This window comes from Beauveria bassiana (assembly GCF_000280675.1).
Source record: "Beauveria bassiana ARSEF 2860 unplaced genomic scaffold BBA_S00006, whole genome shotgun sequence".
In the NCBI taxonomy this organism is placed as follows: domain Eukaryota; kingdom Fungi; phylum Ascomycota; class Sordariomycetes; order Hypocreales; family Cordycipitaceae; genus Beauveria; species Beauveria bassiana.
In genome coordinates this window covers 662,159-680,844 of record NW_007930841.1, presented here as the reverse complement: position 1 = coordinate 680,844, position 18,686 = coordinate 662,159, and the positions used below count along the sequence as shown (strand labels likewise).

The window sequence follows — 18,686 nt, the reverse complement described above, 5'->3', positions numbered from 1 at the left end:
TTTTTTTTTTTTTTTTTTTTGGCTCCCTCCCTTCTTGGACTTGATACACGCCACTCTCCCAATTCCAAATTTCCGGGCTCGGCGGGCTGGGAATACACGCTTGCGAACTGACCTTATCCATGCATCACCACATCAGCCGAGGCTTTCCCATGCCGTTGGGACCATCCGTACCCAACTCCCGCTCTCCCACCCACCCCCTCTCCGCGTTGGTGGGCGTTCCCACGGGCCTGCATTTCGCCCACGTCTGGGCGCGCGGTCGCGGCGCGTGGCTCCCATGCTCCCTGGGAGGAGAGGAGGGGGAGAGGAAGGGGGGGGGATCAATTCACGCTGCACGCCAAGGATCGGCAGAGGGCCTGCGAATGAAATGCCTCGGAGTGATAGATTTGGCAATTGGTGCAAAATTGATCACCGCAACACCCGGCGGCGCCGCGCGTCAGCAGGCATCCCTAGTGGTAGATGGTAACAGTGAATCTCGGCTACATACCAACTCGCAAAGACCTCCAATGAGAAATCAGGGTCCCGACGTTGGTTGTGCTCATCTTTATTTTTACACACAAAAGCTATCTGTCCGCGTGGGCCGTCTTGCATCTTGCATGCTCTTCATGAATCTTTCCCTGTCATAGTTAGGGGTGTGCAGTCTTTCAGCCTCGTCAAGTGCATATCGTGCATCGCAGCCACCTGTTACACGCTTTCTGCATGTCTTGTCCGGAAAGGCTTCATTTCGCCCGGGCTTGTGGTTTGTTATTCTTGAATAACTGAGTCTACGGAAACCATTTCCGGTTTGATATCTATTTTTCCGCTGCGGAGAGAGAGCACAGCGGCCGCGTTACACCGCATTGGCCCCTCAGCCTTGTTCTGCAGTATTCCAAATTTCAATGGCAGTCAATCTCGTTTGTCATATTTGCCTTGATCTCGTTTACTACTGGGTTATAGAGAAGTTTGCTGTTTCTTTGTAAACTACTGAGAAAGAAAGAACGGCAAAAGAAGAAAGGGAAAAGAAGACGTACTGTCTTCCAATACCAACTCCATTCCAAGCCCAAAACAAAAAAAAAAACCCCTTGTCTGCATTCTCTCTGGCGTCATTATTTCTTGTGGGCGGGAGAGACATTTGCGGGGTAGCTAACCACCCCCGTCTCTCGGGGGTGCAAGCATAATCAAGCTATTTTGACCACTGCCGAAAAGTAAAATTTGATCATCAAAACTTAAAATTCTTTGAAGAGATTGTGGCATGATTGCCAAAACGATCTGAGACGTGGGCTGCCGCCGTCTTGGTAGCGAGCAGCGGCCAAGGTCCGGTGTTTAAAAGAGTAGCTTTCACGGCATGGCCCACTCTAGGGCCGGGGGAAGGGTCATCATGGACGGGACAACGGCCGTGCAGCTAACCAGACGAGGGAGGCTTTTGTGCAAAGTGTGACGCGACTAAAAAAAATGGTATTTGTCAAGACTATCAAAGAGATTTATCATGCGCTCCGGTGGGTGATACGTGCTTTTGCAGGCAAGTGCGGCGTGGCGGCTCTCTTTTCCGTCCTATACGCCACCTTTTTTTTTCTTACATTTCATTTATTCGACAAAATGCACTGATCCGTGGGTAGTAATAGCGCCAAGAGGAGGGAGATGTGGATGATTTGAATATCTGCTTCGGCAGGCAAGAAACCCTTTATCAGTATCCATGCGAATTGTCAACAGCTTTTGCTGGCATTTTGCTGGCATCGCGGGGTATGTAGCACAATGAGCGCTAATCCATTGCCAATCATAACGACCCATCACCCGTCGATCTATCTGTTGATTGGTAATAAGGCTTACTCAAGTCGGGATACTGTACGGGGTGTCGTGTTGACAGACTACACAGATCGCCGTCTCCTTTGTTTCTGTATTATGCATAAGTGAATACCGGCCGACGTGCTACAGATGACTTATCGGCAGGCGGCAGGCAATGTCCTCGTGGCCGTTGAACGTGTGTCAGTCAGCTCCGCTGGTGGGCTCTTCTCTATCAGTATTACATCAAAATGCGCGCGTACTATCGCACATCAAGCACCATGATCATAATTCGTTCTGTGGCAGCTTGTTTGTGCATCGTATTTTTTTCCCTCCATCCTTGTCAATATTGGCGCCGTGACACTCTAGAGGTCTCAGGTCCAGGCCAAAGTAGCTGAGCCGCCCCAGGGTCATTATGCACACGCTCCGCCATCAGTTGGTCGTTGCTCTCCGTCAAGGTCATGCGTGAGCGCACTTTGGTTAGGGAACAGAGGGCAGAAGAGGGGAAAGAGAAGTAAGATGCATCACGGATAACATTCGGAACGAATAGTGAAGGGTTTCCATGCATTAAGCCATGTATAGACTATGGAATGCTTCCGCTCAGAAGGGATGTTATAATTGTGGGAAAAGCGGACAATGGTTTGTCGCGGCGGTGACGGCGACGGACTTCAGAATACCCTGCACCCGTGTCACCCGTTTTATTCTGCACCGGCAGCACGGAATGCACAAAGGGGCTGTTTTCCCATCAACATGGGCTTCTCTCTTGTGTGTGTGGTGTGTGTTCGTGTGTGTTGTGCCCCGCCTCGGTCTCGCTCTCTACGTATACTGCGACCTGCATCTTGAGGCGCGGTCTTGACTCGACGTACATGACATGGCTTTTTTTTATACGTCTCTCTTTTTTTTTTTTTTTTACGAATGCCCCTGTTAAAATGGAAAATAGACTTTTGCTTGTCACAGCCATGTGGAGGAATTTTTTCTTCTTTTTTTCTAAGGCGCTGAAACATTTACAGCCCACCCACCGGTTGAAAAAGGGCGGCGCCGACAGCACATGGCGCCCCGTTTTGCTAGCTCCTCGGGGCCGCTCCGTCCGTCTCCGCCGTCCACACACCGCATGCTTATTATTATTTTTTTTTTTGAAAACCTTCCCCTTTGCGCCCACATGCCGTTTTCTTTTTTGTTTGCCTTGTTCAAGAAGTGGAAATATGAAGCAGCTTCTTTTTTCTTTTTTCTACTTGACCGGTAATCTCCTGTCGTGTGGAGGCGTGTGGGTGTAAGCGGCGATAGGTGAAATAGAAGGGATACGCGGAAGAAGGGCTAGAAGGAGCGAAGTGGGCTTGCAAACCATGTTCTTGTTTGCTTTCTGGATTGTGTCGTTTTTTCCCCTGTCACGGTATCTGTTTACTTTCTCTCGTCATATATTTGCGTGAGACAGTGCCACTTGGAACGCCTTGTCCGCGACCAGGTTTTGCCAAGAAATTTCCGTCCGTCGTCATGCCAATGTGCAGCCGTTGAGAACATGCTTGAACTGGGCTGCCACTGACTGGCAACTGGTTGGCGTGTGCTGCCCCCCCCTTCCCCCCCGTCTCATCCGGCCTGCAGCGAGCGTCACAGGTGTCTGGATACACAAAACACACAGACGCACGCAAGCACGCCTACGCCACGTGAATGTGTCAATCTTTATTCTAATTATTGCTTCAATTGCCGGGGCCCCCCCCGTCCTCCCACATCTCTTACCCGGGGGTGCCTTGCTAGCAACGCAAGAGCTGCGTTTCGGTGGCAAGATGTCATGACATGTTGAGCAAGAGAGGAACGAAGATACGCCCTCCCTCTCTGCTTATTTGCATTGTAATTCCCCGCGTCTGCGTCCGACTAGTTGGTGGCGTAGGGGGTGATGTTGCGAGCCACATGTGGTGACACATGTAGGCATTGTCCGTGTGTTCGTACGTGTGTGTGTGTGCGTGTGTGTGTGTGAGTGCGTGCGCGCGCCTCGCTGATATTCTACTAGTTGTTTGGTAGTTTAAATATGCAGGCAGCCCTATGTTTTCCTTTTTTACCACCCTTGACAGATCCAATCTCCCGCCCAAGTATCGCCGCCGCCCCCGACAATCACTACCACGAGGTCGGCTCTGCAAGTGATTTAGATATTTTTGTGGTCCCGACGAGCACAAAAGACCCCCCCGGACTTGCTGGCCCCGAAATTACGCACATATATGTGGTACAAGCAAAGCAGGAACGCTACAGGATCGTTGCAACTGCCGCGTGGCATCAATTTTGCTGAGAAACCGCCGCATTCACCTTGAACAGTCGCTGCGTCAGCAACCACAGGCATTGTTTGTCAGAGCGGATTGAAAGACATTCTATCCCGAAAGTGGTTTCAGTCTTGGCTGAGACGAGTCGAGCCGACAAAGCGTCTTTATTGGAGGGCGAACCTTTGCCAAGACCATATACAAGACAAGTTATTACAGCGAGGTCACCGCTCGAATTTCTCTGATTGTCTACTTGGAACTCAAAGAGGCGTCAATCGACCAGTCCAGCAACTGTTTACGGTTATTGCTCCGAAGGCGTTGAGCAAGATACGCAGGCGCAAGACTGCGCTCTCTGGACCAAGCCAATTACAACACTGCGACTCATCCGGCCGAGCCACGCCCACGTTTGGAAGGACTGCATTCTCGGCCGTGGCTGGTGCGACGTCGGCTCCTTATACCGGGACCCTTGCTCTCGGAAAGTCGACTGATATTCCTCCATTGTTGTTACGACCTTGGCAATTTGCCAATTCTTGACCTGCTCTTTTTCGGTCACTTCCGGTGTACTGACTCAGGAGACACGACGCAAAGGCAACGAAAAAAGTGACGACTGAATCCCGGCATGCAATAGATTTCGGCCAACATTGAATTTCTCGGTGAGCACGATGAACCGTGGACCCTTATTGTTGTCCAAATTGCCCACCCCCCTCTCGCCTCGGCCCCGCGTCGTCTCAACAACAATGGGACCAATACGTCCCTGCTGCTACCCAAATACGGGTTGCAGGGTCGTCGCGTGGAAGTTCCTGACTCTGACAGATTAGTGAGATGGGACGGGGCAGGGAAGTGAGCGGCGATACCGTCGCCCTGGCCTGTCTTTGCACGAGCCATGAATCCCGGCTAACATTGTTGGGAGATATCATAGTCACTTGTTTCTCTCTTTCCGTACCGCAGCAGCGGTACCCTGCTTCCTTCCCGGCGTCACCGAAACAGGAGTGTCTTGAGCAATTGCCCCTGGCAATAATAGAAAAGGTATGGAAAAAGGATATTAATCCCCGTTTTCTTATTGTCAGAGCCGAAACCCGACATGCATGATTATTTCCTTTCTTTTCCCCGTGTTCTTTTATTTTTGCTTGTTATCGCCCCTCTTGAATTCCTTCCTTGATGCTTCTAGAATGCCTTCCATGTCTTGGGACCCATTCAGTTGGGTCGCAAGGTGAGCGCGGCCGCGGAGAGATCAGTGCAGCGGTTTCAATAGCTCACTTGAGGTCAGTGCTTCAAATTGAAGTGAAATGAAGGGCCAGCGGCGACGAGTGTCGTAATTCCTCAGTTTCTATTTTTTTTTTTTTCTTAATTTCTTTTGGCAAGAAGAGCCGTCTGGTTGATGAGGCGGTACCAAGCGGTGCGTGAGGCTCATGTGAGCGCAGAGGGGTCCATTGCAGTGGGTGCTGGGGCATGTGAGCGCTGGAGTTCGGCACCGTGGGTCTGGCCCCGGCGCAGGCTGCAATGACAGCTTGGGGACGGTGTACGGTCCTGCAAGTACGGGATACGGTCTGTTTCAGGAGCAAGTCGAGAGCAGAAGATCACGCACACAATCCAGTAATGCCTTACTGCTCGAGACGAGGAATCTCCATTGGCACTGGACAGCCAAAGTTACAGGTACCTGGCGGCGTTGGGACTAGTGGCTGAGCGCCGGGTGTGCAAACGCGCTCTGCTGTGGCTTCCAGCAGCCACAGACGCATACTTTTTTCCCCTCGCTGTCAAATACTCAAAGGCATCAGCGGCACAAAGCAGGAGTCAAATTGGCATGCAATAGGCAGTTGTACAATCAGAGCAACTGTCGATGAAACAGCCAGATTCTTGACGCAAATAGTCATGGTGGAGCCGCAGCGCATTCCAGTCGGTGCTCCAAGTTCAGCGGCCAAGGTCAGAGGCTGGACCGAGGTACATACAACAGCCACAGTCTCGCAGTACACTGTCAAAGTACCTAGGTACTTGCATGGGCTCGACACATGGCAGTTGGTGATACAAGGGTACTTCCCGCAAACGGCGACGGGATGAACGGCAGCACCAGAATCTTGACTTTTGGTTTTGGGACGAAAAAAAAGGGCCCAAGATTCGAGACCAGTTCCAACTTGAGTTTTGGTAACCTTTTATTTGCTCCTGAGCTCGGCCGCTGTCGACCGTTGCTACCAGTATGGCATGTGGTGTACAGCATGGAACTTGCACCTACCATCTGGCCATCTGCCTAGTGGCTGGTGGCGTGGCTGGTGGCTGCTCGCGTGGTCATCCAGTAAACGCACATGTTTGGCACGTTTTGACCTGCCACTGGGGTAGTTGAGCCATACCACATGGTCGCTAAACTGCCACACTTCAACCCAGCCGCTCGGCTCTCCGATCATGCAGCCAAAGCAGGAACGCAGTGACTCGTCACTTGTAAAGACCTTATGGTGCTGAGGGCATTGAGAAAAAGGGAAAACAGTGACGATTTGGCCAGATTGAGGTGCATGCCTAGATCCGGGGCAATCTCTACCAGGGCAATCCCGTCGGCTTTGGTGCGATGATGGGATTGTCGTTGTGAAAGGGCTACGGCCGGCCTACTTGCCAATTCCAGTTACAGAGGCCGCTCCGCCCATTGACTGTGCGCGCGCTGTGCTGAGCCGTGCTGGGTTCCAAATAGCTGCTGCCCCCGGCTTGGTCACTCAAACAGTGCACCGCAATCCGGCAAAAGCAATTGTGCATTTTTGCTTCGGCACAATGCACCCGCACGGACTTTCAGGAACCAAGGCACACATACACAACACGTCTCCTTCTCTTTCTGCTTCTTCTTCTATTTACCATCTGGCCATCTCGGCAGCTTCCTCGTCAGATTCTTGTCTGTTTAATTGCCCGGCGCGCGCACGTCCCAAGTCCCCTGCCACAAGTCCCGAGTCAGAGGCCTCGGCGGGGCCAGAAGGAGGAAGGGGGAAAGAAAGAGGGGTGAGAGGGGGGTGGCAGGGGGGTGTACGCAAGCTAAACGCTCAAGGGTGCCGAGTGGGTGCGTTTGCCTTTCCCTCGTGGCTTTTCTGGCCCTTGACGGACAGATGCAGCGCCAGTGCACATCTTCTGCAGTGGCGCCTCGTTGGATGCATATTCGTGCTCATGCATCTAACCATTTCCTGACTGGCAGACAGACGCCCCTGCCCTTCTGTCACCTGTGTCACAGATACATGCAAGCAGGAGACTCCACCCGGCATTTCGCCCCTCTCCTTCTCCCTTGTCCACTTATTTCTTCCATGCTGGAGGAGGCTTGCAACTGTAGTTACCTCGTACCTCTTGGTCCGGGCTGCTCTCTGCGCTGCAGACTTGAGCTTGGCCCCAGTGGGCTTACTGGGCATGCTTGTTCCAGCGCCCCAGAAGCGGGCAAAATGGAAAAGAAAGGATCAAGGAAAAAAAAAGACACAACTGCCAAGGGGCTGTCCCACTTGTACCTTGTACTTCTACTTGCTTTTTTTCTTTTCCATCTCTTTTGACCCTTTTGCTCGCTCACGCTTTTCTGTCAGCCCTCTCTCCATTTGCTAGCTCATTCTCACACACCTCCCCTCACTCACTACAAATACACCTACAGCCAAAAAGCCTATCTACCACACTCCCCCATCTTTCTTCACTCCCCCCTCTTCTTCAATCCACCCACTCACGCTCCAACTTGCGCTACCGTCTCATTCGTCTTTTTTATTTCTCCCGCCGGCCTGCTACTCTACCCATCCTTCTAAAGAAATCTACGCCGCTAGTTTCTTCTTTCTTCTTTTAATACGCTTTTCTTCGTTTGTTCTTTACATCTTGGCCGTTCCTCCCATTGCCTCTTTGTCCCTCCCTCCGCCCGCCCGCATAGCCTCTTTACCTCCAACACCAGAGGGAAACAAACGCCGCGACTGGTCTTGAACCGTTTTTGCTTACGCTTCTTGTCTTGTCCCTCGTCAGATGGCAGCTTTGTTGAACCACAAGTTTACCGACTCGATAACATCCCCCAAGACTCCGTCTGCGAACAGTATCCCGTCCACATCCCATCACGAAAACGATCGGCACCGTCAGTCTCGCTCGTCGGCAGCTACACCACGGTCTTCCGTCGACAATCGTCCCTCTGAACAGCTCCCCCACCTCGGCCAATCCACTCGCCGCTCTCACCACGCCTCGTCCGTCTCTACGAGCTCCCTGCCCCGAATTTACTCCCAGCGCTCCGGCGGAATTCTGTCTCGCGCCAAAGATCGTACACAGAGCGCCTTTGCCAGCATCTCTGAGCCCATCCTACGCCCCCGCCACTCCAACCCGGGCCTCGCCAGGTTTACTGAAGGCGATTCGCTCGCTCCCCTGACCAGCGCCTCTACCTCTACTCCATCGCCCTCCAAGAGCCCCTCTACCGATTCTCTTTCCTCCGGCGAGTACACTCTCGCTCGCCGCAATCCGCCCGCGCAGGCTTACGTCGATACCGACGCCTCTTTACCCCTCCCCATCAGACTACGTCGCAACGATCCCAAGATGCACCAAACTTCTTCGCGCTTACTGCGCATGACCGATGATGACCGGCCTTATACTAGGGTATGAACTATTCCTTTTACCTGATTCGCGTCCTTTGTTTGCTGCTGGGCGGCTGGATGTGCATACGGGAACATATATCCTTTTGTTGAACTCGTCCATCTTGGCCAATGGCATATAATGCTCCATGCTATTACAATTGACACATATCTAGCGCTTGGTTACCTCTTCGCCTATTGATTAATGCTAACCTTGTGCCGCAGGATTTCAAAGATCTCTTCTCTACCTTGATTGTCAGCCTCCTGCCCCTCTCTGCGCACCGAGTACGACTAAGCAAGGTCGAATACACCTTCCTCTCTGAAGATGCCATCAATAACCTCGGTTCTCTGAAATTCTCTCAGTCCAACCGCATGCCTGACCCAAAGGATCCCTCAAGAATCGTTACTACCACAACAACCACCACATTCTCCATGGCCAAGGACATGGCCCGCTCCATCTGCCAGCGCTTTGTCGAGGCTCGCTTCATTGAGTCTGCCGACGGCAAGTACCAGCAGGTCTACACGATGAAGGGTGGCGTCTGGCAGTTGACACCCAAGGGGGTTGCCATCCTGAATCGTTTCTGCGCTAGAAACGGCATTCAACAGAAACAGGTCGGCGAGCTGGCTACCACCAGCAACCTCCAATTGGTCATTCTCGAGCGCGACCTGCAAAGTGACAAGCTCATCAGCGACTGGGGCACCGTCGAGGTCATATTTCGCAGATTCATGGGGTCTGAAAGCCGCAACATCAAGTCGAGCGTAGCAGCTGCCGACTCGGACTCGCTGCACGATTACCAGGATGGTCTCACTGGTGTCAAGATGGCTGCTGAGCGCAAGGTCAACGGAAGAACATATCAAAACACGTTTACCGGCCGCGCGACCACGGATTGGCTGATGGACTGCTCGACCATTGTCGACCGACGCGAGACCATCGAGATTGCCAGCTTGTTCGTCCAATACGACCTCATTGAGGCCCTCACCCAGGACCGCGCCTACCTCTCTCAAATACCCAGCCACAATCTGTTCCAACCCACCAAGCACGCCATCTACCAGGTAACGCAGCGCGGCAAGGACATTCTTTCCGGCGCCGGCTCCCGAGGTCGTGCGTCAGAGAGCGAGGCCGGCACAGGTTCACAGCGCAACGGCATCACGAGAGATTCAAACACGCAGCGTCTAGACAAGATCCTCAACGACCCCGCCCTACGTCTGCTGTTCCGCGAGAACCTGGATGAGACCCATTGCGAGGAGAACTTGTCCTTTTACAAGGATGTGGATGAGTTTGTCCACGCCTGCAAAAGCGGCATTCGCGCGGCCAAGAAGTCGCCCAATGCCAACTCGATGGACAGCATCAAGGAAATCATGGCCCAGGCTTATGGCATCTACAATGCATTTCTGGCGCCCGGTTCGCCCTGCGAGCTCAACATTGACCACCAGCTCCGCAACAACCTCGCGACGCGCATGACCAAGGCTGTTGGCCAAGATGTCGCCATGATTGAGACGCTTGAGGAGGTGACGGCGCTGTTTGAAGATGCCCAGAATGCGGTGTTCAAGCTCATGGCCAGCGACTCGGTGCCAAAGTTCCTACGGAATGCCAAATATGAGCAGCAATTGCGAAATTTCGATGCCGACCTTGGCCGGGCACCCGAGCGGAGCCAAAGCCGATCGAATCGAAATTAATTGGAGCGTGGCCACACAATGAAGCCCCTGTAGTTTTGTGTCCAGCAAGGCCAAAGCAAGGGCGGCTAGTTCTTAGACACGACGCCCACTCCGCGTTCGAGGCCACCCTCATTTCACCACAAACCAAGTTTTGGTCTTTCCCACGAAGCCAACGCCACCATTATATGTCTATAATTTGGGCACATATTATTTTGATTTTCTCAAGGCGCCACTCTTACCTTTTTCGTCTTTTTGTGCAAACTGGGCGGCATCGTTTGATACCAATACTAGATTCCACCACACGATTTGTGTTGCATTTACTGGTGTTTTTGCATTTGCTGCGCTTCATTTCAGTTTCAATACTCTTTTTATATATTTTACATGCCATTTTTGGCGTTTTGACGCGCTTTTCTTAGCTGTGACTGAGTATTTTCAGTCCCACTCGGACACTGGCTACTGGTATGCAGAATACCGCTAGGGATGGATGAAGATGCCCACGCCAGGGATGATTTGACCAGACATCAAGAACAGTATGTTGGTGCCTACTACCCGAGAGCAAGCAGTGAATGAAGGACTTTGCAGAAACCACCCGGATTAGCATAGAGAGCATGTTGAAACAACTAAAATGATGCTACTTTGGAAGAGCTTTATTCTTGCACACTATGTGTTCTTGCTGCAGTAAGATTTGCTACAATGAAGAAATCAGGTGTCGCTTTATTAGACGTTTCTTAAATTTTCTACATACAAAATATGGTTTCTTTGTTATACTTGTCATGCATAACTAGAAGGAAAGCGTCAGCTGAATTAAGGGAGGAAAATATTGGTCCGAGACATGAGGGAAAAACTAACTAATGCACATTAAGAAATTGGATTTCAAGATTTACTTTACAGGCTGCTCAGCATGATGACTGTGAATTTCGATCGACTGTGGAATGAGACGCAAGAGCCTGCTGCCTGGCTTGGTCATTGGATTCAGCGTCGCCTGGCCAGCAGCTGCGACAGGGTCTCAGGGCGAGGGGGAGCTAGAACCCGAGAAGCGAGACTTGCGGGAAGCGAGCGCGAACGGAGGAAAGAAAAGCTTGTCGCGAATTTTGGTGCCTCAGTCTCAAAGAAACAGGCCGAAAGAGATTGTTCCAAAACGGATTCTCGTGCTTGCCTTGAATGTGGTGGGCGTTGTGCAGAGACAGAGAGAGCAACGAGAAGGGCCTAGATTTTAGGCTTGTCGCGAACCCGTGCGTCAAGTGCACGAGCTTTGTCTCTTTGCATGATCTCTACACCTCTATATCGGGGAAGAAAACGGAAGTGATCCGATTTTCTTTGTTACTTGATAGGGAAGGACAAGACGAGATTGCCATGCAGCAAACGCTGACAAAATGTTGGGGGCTGCCGTCCATGGCGGGCCCGCCCCATTGCTTGTCGGGTATTGTTTTTTGTTTGTTTCCGACCAAGCACAGTAGAATAAGCAGAGGCGATCACCCGTGATCCAATTTGTTGCAAGATATACGAAGATTAAAGGAAAAGACAAACAGGCAGGTTTTTAAGGCAGCACGTTGGGGGAGAGCGGAGGAGAGACAGTCCCCGCTGACACGCCGTCTTAATTTGCGGCCGGAATGGAGGTCCCGCCGGGAAAAGCGGGGCCATCGCCGGGCTAGCATTCCGGAGGAAGCACCCGCGCCGTAAGTTGAGGCCTCGAGCGCGCCTGTAATGATGCCTGCCAGACCCAACCAAATTGAACTCTTTTTTGTCTTGTAGAAAGAGGCGCGTAGAGTTTCATCCTTATGAGGATCCTTATGAGGAGCCCCGACCCCAGACGGGAGTAGGATCATATGCTGGCTCTTTCCACCGCAATATCTTATTGTTTGTTGTTATTGCCGGGCCTTCGGAATGAAGAAGCAGCCCTCCCGCAGCTGGTCCTCTTGTATGTCTTGTCGTTTTCCGATCCGTGTCGGCTTGGCCCTTTGCGAGCTTGTTCCCCCATGATGCGCATTTTGCCGTGGGATGGTGGGATGTGGGCTCTTGCAAGAGACGCGATCCCGTTGTTGTTCATTTCTGGTTTGGCAGTACATGCGTGTTTGTGCGTCAATGTAGCCTCAAACCAACAAGAGAGGAGAAATCACTCCGATCTCATTTTATCTGTTTCGACATATAAAGCTGGCACAATGTTTCCCTGTTCCCTTTCCCCAACCTCTTTCTCCTCTCTTCATCACAACTTCACTCCAAGTCCCTCGCTCTCTCCATCACAGATTTACTTTTTTTAATCCTTATATACTCAAACATATTCAAGATGTTCTCCAAGGCTCTCGCTCTCACTCTTGCCGCCGTCGCTGCCGTGCAGGCCCACCACCACAACGGAACCTGGACCACCGTCACCGAGGTCGTTGACAAATACACGACCTACTGCCCGGAGCCCACGCACCTGACCGTCAACCACAAGACTTACACCGTCACCGAGGCCTGCACCTACACCATTACCGACTGCCCCTGCACCGTCACCAAGACTGTACGTGGAGACAAGTTTGCGCGGGAATACTTTGCGTGCCTGATGGCTCGATCAGAGATGCTAATGGATGGTTTTTTTCTTTCAGATCCCTGCGCTCCCTACTACGCTTCCAACCTACGGCCCCGGCCCCGTCAACAATGTACCTGGTGACAACGCCGGAAACAACGCCGGAAACAACGCCGGAAACAACGCTGGTAACAACGCTGGCAATAACGCTTACAACAATGCCAACCAGAGCGGCAACAATGCTCCCTCGCCCACCACGCCGGTTGTTCCCGTCGTCGCCGGCGCCGGCCAGAACGCTGCCGCCTACGGCATGGCCTTTGCCGGTGCCATTGCCGCTGCCGCCATTGCCCTGTAAGCAATTTTGTCCATCCATCTCTTTCTCTAGAGGCATTGGAGTCATGGCAAAGAATCACGCAATTACCTTTTTTTCTTCCTTTTTTTTCAAGCCTTGGGGACAACAAGACTACATTAATGTAATATAAGCACATTTTATTTACCCCCTCGATAATTGCACAGGGGAGGGTCCATCACTCGCTCTTCAACGTACGCCTTGCCTTGAGGTGTACAGAGCAGCGGGGGGGGGGCCTGGTGCTGGGCTTTGTGTCGAGGGTTTTTATTTTATTTGTTCAGGAGTTCTTACGATCAAGACGGCGCAGCTTGTACTTGGAAAAGAACATGGGTTGGGAGTTGGGGGGATAGTTTTGGTGTTTCAACTTTTACCGCTTCTCGGATGAAATACCGAGATGCGCAACATAATACCTATTTTTTCTTCTTACATGGGTGTTTTTTTTGCATCGCTTCGTGGACATGTGACTGTATGGTGGCTGGGCAAGGCTGAGAAACAAAAGATTACACCTTTAGAACGCTAGTAGTTATACCGAGTCTTTGCTTGAAAATAATACAGCAACGGACAGCTTCCCGGAGAGGCTGCTCACGGCAGCTTGGCGGCACCGTGATATACACCAGCTTCATGGTGCTGTGGAGGGTGGTGGTGGTGGTGGTGCTGGCCGCCGTAGTCGTTATTCCCGCCATCGACCTACATGCCGTTCGACAATTTCCGCCCAGTCTCTACCGCAGAGTTCTGTTTTGTACCGCGATGCCCTTGGTGGTGCTGAATAATTCGCATCTCCCGAGAGCTTCCACGGCAGTCGCCGCCGCCGTCACCCGCCGGCCCGTCTCCGCCTCACTCTGAACATGATTAGCTGCTCACCCATGCTTTTCCCTTCTCCTCTTCCCTCTCACCACGCCCAACCTCCTCCTCCTCCTCCTTCCTCGCCCCCTGCTCCCCGTCCCCGCGCTCATCCTCCTCCCGCAGCCCGCCCACCGCGCGCTGCGCCAGCCGCTCCACGAGCCTCTTGTGCGCGCCCTTGAGCGTCTTCTTGACAAAAGCCGTCATGATGACGCTGCACCGGAGCTCCGTATCCTCATGAAGATACAGCCCCGCAGGGGTCGGCGCATCGTCGATGCCGAGCTCCACCTGCTCTCGCGCCTCCTCGCCGGGCGCGCTGCTGCCGCCGCCGCCGCCGCCGCCGCTGACGGACCATCGCGTGCGCAGGTCCACGCCCATGGGCGCGTAGCAGTGCGTCTGCAGGCCCACGCCGGGCAGGTCGAGAAAGACGCAGCGGTAGCTCACGGAGCCGGTCGCCAGCCCGCCCGGCAGGTACGCGATGCGGTCCGTGACCGCCCACCACGCGCACGCCGCTTCGTAGGGGGGCGCTGAGGAGGGCGCGGGGATCCGGTGCCGCGCCGTCACCAGCGGGTTCAGGTCAATCATGGCGGCGTGGTCCTGCAGGAAGCGGATGGCGGTCTGCCGCGTCATGCCTGCCGGCAGAGGCGTCATGGACGTGAACTTTGTTGTTTTCGGCATTAGGCCGTTACCGGAATGCTGATCGAGTTGTGTCGCGTGTTGACGGAAGGAGGGGCGCACGACGGCGGAGAACTTATACGCCGACTACTCGCTCACACTAGATTTGGTTCGTGTAAAGAACCCCGTGTAGCTGGTGCAAATTGATTCTTGAGTAGCTGTATCCTCGTTCAAGATCCGCCGCTCGGGCTTAGTAGCGCGCGGACCAAGGTACAAAGGGGTTGACGGCTGTCAAGGTTTCGTCCACCATCAACGTAAAGGCAGAGATGTACAAAAAGCCAAGGCGAATATAATTGTCCAACAGTGGGTATTGCCTTCTTTTAAAGGATACTTTGTTGTCTCAAAGCCTCACAGTTACCACATCCCTACCTACTGGCTACTGACTGATAATGACAACGCCCCCTATGAGCCTCACAATCTGAAACATGAGCTTGAAACTGTGCAACATAAATTTGCTTATAATATCGCATTAGATATTAAGGCCTGCTCAAGCTCGCTAATCATCTTGAAAAGACGTATAGAGATATTCTGGATAAGGTCTTTGTTGAAATTGGTTATTGGTTACCTAAAAAAGGACCATTTTACAGTCACTGGCGCAGATGGCCACCGCTTCTTTGCGTTTCCGCTAGAAAAGTCCCTAATAAATAAACAAACACAGGAGCGAGTTTAGACTAGCACCTCCTACAAGTTGTCGTCCCTTCTCGACATGGAAGGGCTGTGAAGTTGGGGTGCTATGACTACAATATCTCCACCTTTGCATCTACTCAATCCGTAGCATAGCAATTACCTTGCGCATAGCCTCCCATTCGCTGACCGCGATCTTACTTTTTTCCTGTTGTTGCATTTCGATGGCAGAAGTACAACGTAACAGTACGAACCAGGCTAGGAGGGCGCTTCTTCGGCGGCTCTTTTCCCGAGGCTGAGGGGATCTACCGCCCTAGTTGCTTTCACAAACTCCGATCGAGTAGTCGGGCCCGGCCGACAAGAAAGGGGGCGTGTGAGTCGGTTGCAGCCACTGAAATTCATGTTTCTTTCTTTCTCTTTTCTTTTTTTTGGCTTTTCTTTTCTTCAATTCCTCTGGTGCTTCTTCCATTGCCTTGTCACGTTTACTTGAATACCTCAGTCGCTCTCGTAGCGCTACGTGGGAATATGCAAGATGCATTCATCAACAGAGAAGCGATAAATGGTACCGAGGACAAATCATCAAGAGCAAAGAGAAAACGCCTTAACAATGCCTCTAACAGCCTCTATATCATAATGCACAGTGCATAAACAAGTAATTCCCGTACCACATGCATCTGCTCGTACAAGTTTCCACGCATCTAAATCTCGCGACACCATTTTGCCATGACTGCACTGAGCTTGACCGCAGCCGGAATCTCCTCCAGCGACACGTCCACCTTCCACATACGTCCATCCAATCCCCCACTGCCCAGCGTTCTTCCGCCCCCGATCCCAGACGGAACGAGTAGGCCCAATCCAACCAGACGCTCCCAAGCCGTACTCGCGACACCGCGACTCCAGACACGCACATTTCCGCCCACGGCGAGCAAGCCCGACGCGGCAGACTGCACACGCTGCTTACCCACGAGCGAACTATATTCATCGTACGCCATGGCGAAATTGACCGTATCGGTATGCACCACGATGTCCAGCCTTGCCGCGGCAATGAGCAGACTCAGGTCCAGCTCTGACAAGCTATTCAGCAGCTCCATCCGAGAGTCAGGGGGCGCCAGCGAGGTCAAGTCCCCGACTGCAGGCACACGTAGAGTCAAGTCCTTGGCCGTCAAATATGATAATGGTAGGATCCACTCTGAGAAGAATGCCGATGGTGATTTCGTCGTGTAGTAGTGATACTGCAGCAGATCCTGAAATCGGCGGTGTTTATAAAGCTCCTGATGAACAGCATCAGCAGACGCTCAACCCCAATTGACAAGTCGACATACCTCAATCTTATGGTTCCAGTATTTCTGAAAGTCCGCGTAGCCCTCCAGGCTAACATGCAGACCTTCTTTCCCTCCATCGACTTCTCCCAGCATCAGTCCTTGCCTACAAACTTGCCAATAAGCCGGCAGTGATTTGGCAAGAGAAAGATACACGTATCTGTGACTGAAGCGACTCTTGACACGCTTCTCCAGCATCTCAACGACATCCATACGCGTTGTGCATCCTAGCACCGCGATTGGAGCTTTTCGAGACTGCGCAATGTCAAATAGATTATACAAAAGTGTCTGGCGGGGATGAGTGGCAAACATGTCGAATTCGTCAATCACAAACACCACAGCTTGCGAGGTGACGCCGGCATCTTGACCCAGTATTTCAGACGGATGCGATAGCAGTGCAAGCAACGATGCCATTGTATCCGCATAGTTTGACTAGAAGATATTAGCGTGGCCGTCAAAAAGGAACAAGAATACTCACTCTATTGAGGAGATCGTCATCGACCTTCATTTGTTTACCTAGTTGACGCCATATCTCTCTAAGTGCAATTTTGTCATCGGTGTGAATGAAGCCATTCAGACGGACCACATGGAAATCTTGTCCATATTCTTGCGATAGACCTTCAATGGTATTATCAACAAGCTAAACTGCGTTAGAATGTGAACCTCGAGCAGTCAAGGGAGCATACCGTCGTCTTGCCGCTTCCCCTAGGCCCAATCAGCAGCATAGAGTTGCCCTCTCCTGCCAACACCGTCTGTTCGATAAGCTGCCGAACCTTGTCGCTAGCTTCATCCTGGCCAAACATGCGTATCCGGCGTCGGCCAGCGCAACGATCTAGCAGCACGCGTTGCATGGCGCCGAGATGACGATCCAGGTTTGGAATATCAGGAACCTCGACGGTCGGGGTAATTGGTGCGGGAGTTAGCCCCGGTTGAGCTTCGAGGGATTTCGACACATCTTCCTGTGTACAAGACTTGCACAGCCAATCACCTTCGGGAATTTCTGGTATTCCGTAGCACTCCTGATGTACTGCAAAATCGCAATTGTCGCACAGTATAATTTCGTTGGGTGGGTTCGAATGCGGCTTCGTGCAGATGCCGCAAATAATTTCATCATCTATAGGTTCATCCAGCTTCTTTGGCCGTCCTGGCTTCTTGGCACTGACGGTTCGTGGGATGTGATCGAACAAGCCCTTGCCATCAAACGTGACATTTTTGCTAGGCCGAGGGCCTCTCTTCTTAGTAGGAGTGAGAATGCTCTTTGGCGCATCGGAAGCAGTGGGGGATAATAGTCGCTTCTTTGTCGGCGAGTCGGCAAGTGTAGGAAGTGATGGCTCTTTGTTAGCTACTGGTTCGGTACCGATGCCGTCTGCGGTGACGTTTGTGGCGGTTTTTTTCATGGCGTTCGCGCTGCCGTTCGTTGAAGCTTGGGGCACATCAGCACTGTTCTCGAGGCTTCTGAGGGGAGTTGGTGCGGCTTTGGCGACAGGCTCGAGTGTAGGTGCAGGTGCAGGTGCCGGTACAATTGCAGGCGTAGACGCAGGCGCAGGTGTAGACGTAGCCTTCTTTCTACTCCTTGACTTCGTCGGAGTCTTTCTCGGAGGTGGAGGCCTACTCGGGGCCGCTTGCGGCCTCGGGGCCAGATTGGCCTCGCCAGTGTCCCATTTTGTCCCCTTGAGCGCCTTTAACTTGATCGCAGGGCGCGAGCTGGGTAATTGAATCTCTAGTCGAGGCGGAGGAGGCACGACCGGAATACCAGTCTTGGCCGACATTGGAGCGACCGGGGCCACGTTGACCGGCGCTGCTGGCGCGACGGAAGAAGCTTTCGGCTGCGATATCGCTGGCGCAGCTGCGTCGGGTTGCGGAGGCTTATCGTTTTCACTGCGCGAATTGATGGCCTCCTGGCTGGTTATTTCGGGAGTCGACGACCGGTTGTATCCAAAGACTCCGGAGATGGCAGCAGCGATGGAGCCGAGACCGATTCCCGGCCCATGGCCGCCGGGCAGGGCTGCGTCCTCGAATTTGCGACGCTTCAACTCGAGGTCGGCATTCGGCGGCGACAGTGTGTCGGTTTCGTCTCTCAATCGTTTATTCCCATTCGCAGCAGCCGTATCCTGGGCCATGGTTATGGGCGTGGCTTTGCTGATGGTGAATGTCGCTGTGCGGACATGGCTC

General features: G+C 52.6%; 4 protein-coding genes across 4 annotated transcripts; 2 read left to right on the top strand and 2 right to left on the bottom strand.

Annotated features, from left to right (window-relative positions):
* Window positions 1-7,955: 7,955 nt before the first annotated feature.
* On the top strand, window positions 7,956-10,222 carry BBA_02968 (regulator of G protein signaling; the record flags this gene model as incomplete). The annotated part of the gene is made up of 2 exons (XM_008598065.1): window positions 7,956-8,570; window positions 8,771-10,222. The coding sequence occupies 2 exons, from the start codon at window positions 7,956-7,958 to the stop codon at window positions 10,220-10,222; spliced, it is 2,067 nt and encodes a 688-aa protein (XP_008596287.1).
* Window positions 10,223-12,485: 2,263 nt separating this feature from the next.
* BBA_02967 (Mmc protein) lies at window positions 12,486-13,062 on the top strand (the record flags this gene model as incomplete). The annotated part of the gene is made up of 2 exons (XM_008598064.1): window positions 12,486-12,701; window positions 12,787-13,062. 2 exons carry the CDS (start codon window positions 12,486-12,488, stop codon window positions 13,060-13,062), a joined length of 492 nt encoding a protein of 163 aa, XP_008596286.1.
* An 843-nt stretch (window positions 13,063-13,905) lies between these two features.
* BBA_02966 (uncharacterized protein) lies at window positions 13,906-14,574 on the bottom strand (the record flags this gene model as incomplete). Its single annotated transcript, XM_008598063.1, has 1 exon — window positions 13,906-14,574. The coding sequence occupies one exon, from the start codon at window positions 14,572-14,574 to the stop codon at window positions 13,906-13,908; it is 669 nt and encodes a 222-aa protein (XP_008596285.1).
* A 1,319-nt stretch (window positions 14,575-15,893) lies between these two features.
* On the bottom strand, window positions 15,894-18,634 carry BBA_02965 (PHD-finger domain-containing protein; the record flags this gene model as incomplete). Its single annotated transcript, XM_008598062.1, has 4 exons — window positions 15,894-16,466; window positions 16,518-16,946; window positions 16,993-17,154; window positions 17,201-18,634. The coding sequence occupies 4 exons, from the start codon at window positions 18,632-18,634 to the stop codon at window positions 15,894-15,896; spliced, it is 2,598 nt and encodes an 865-aa protein (XP_008596284.1).
* Window positions 18,635-18,686: the final 52 nt, after the last annotated feature.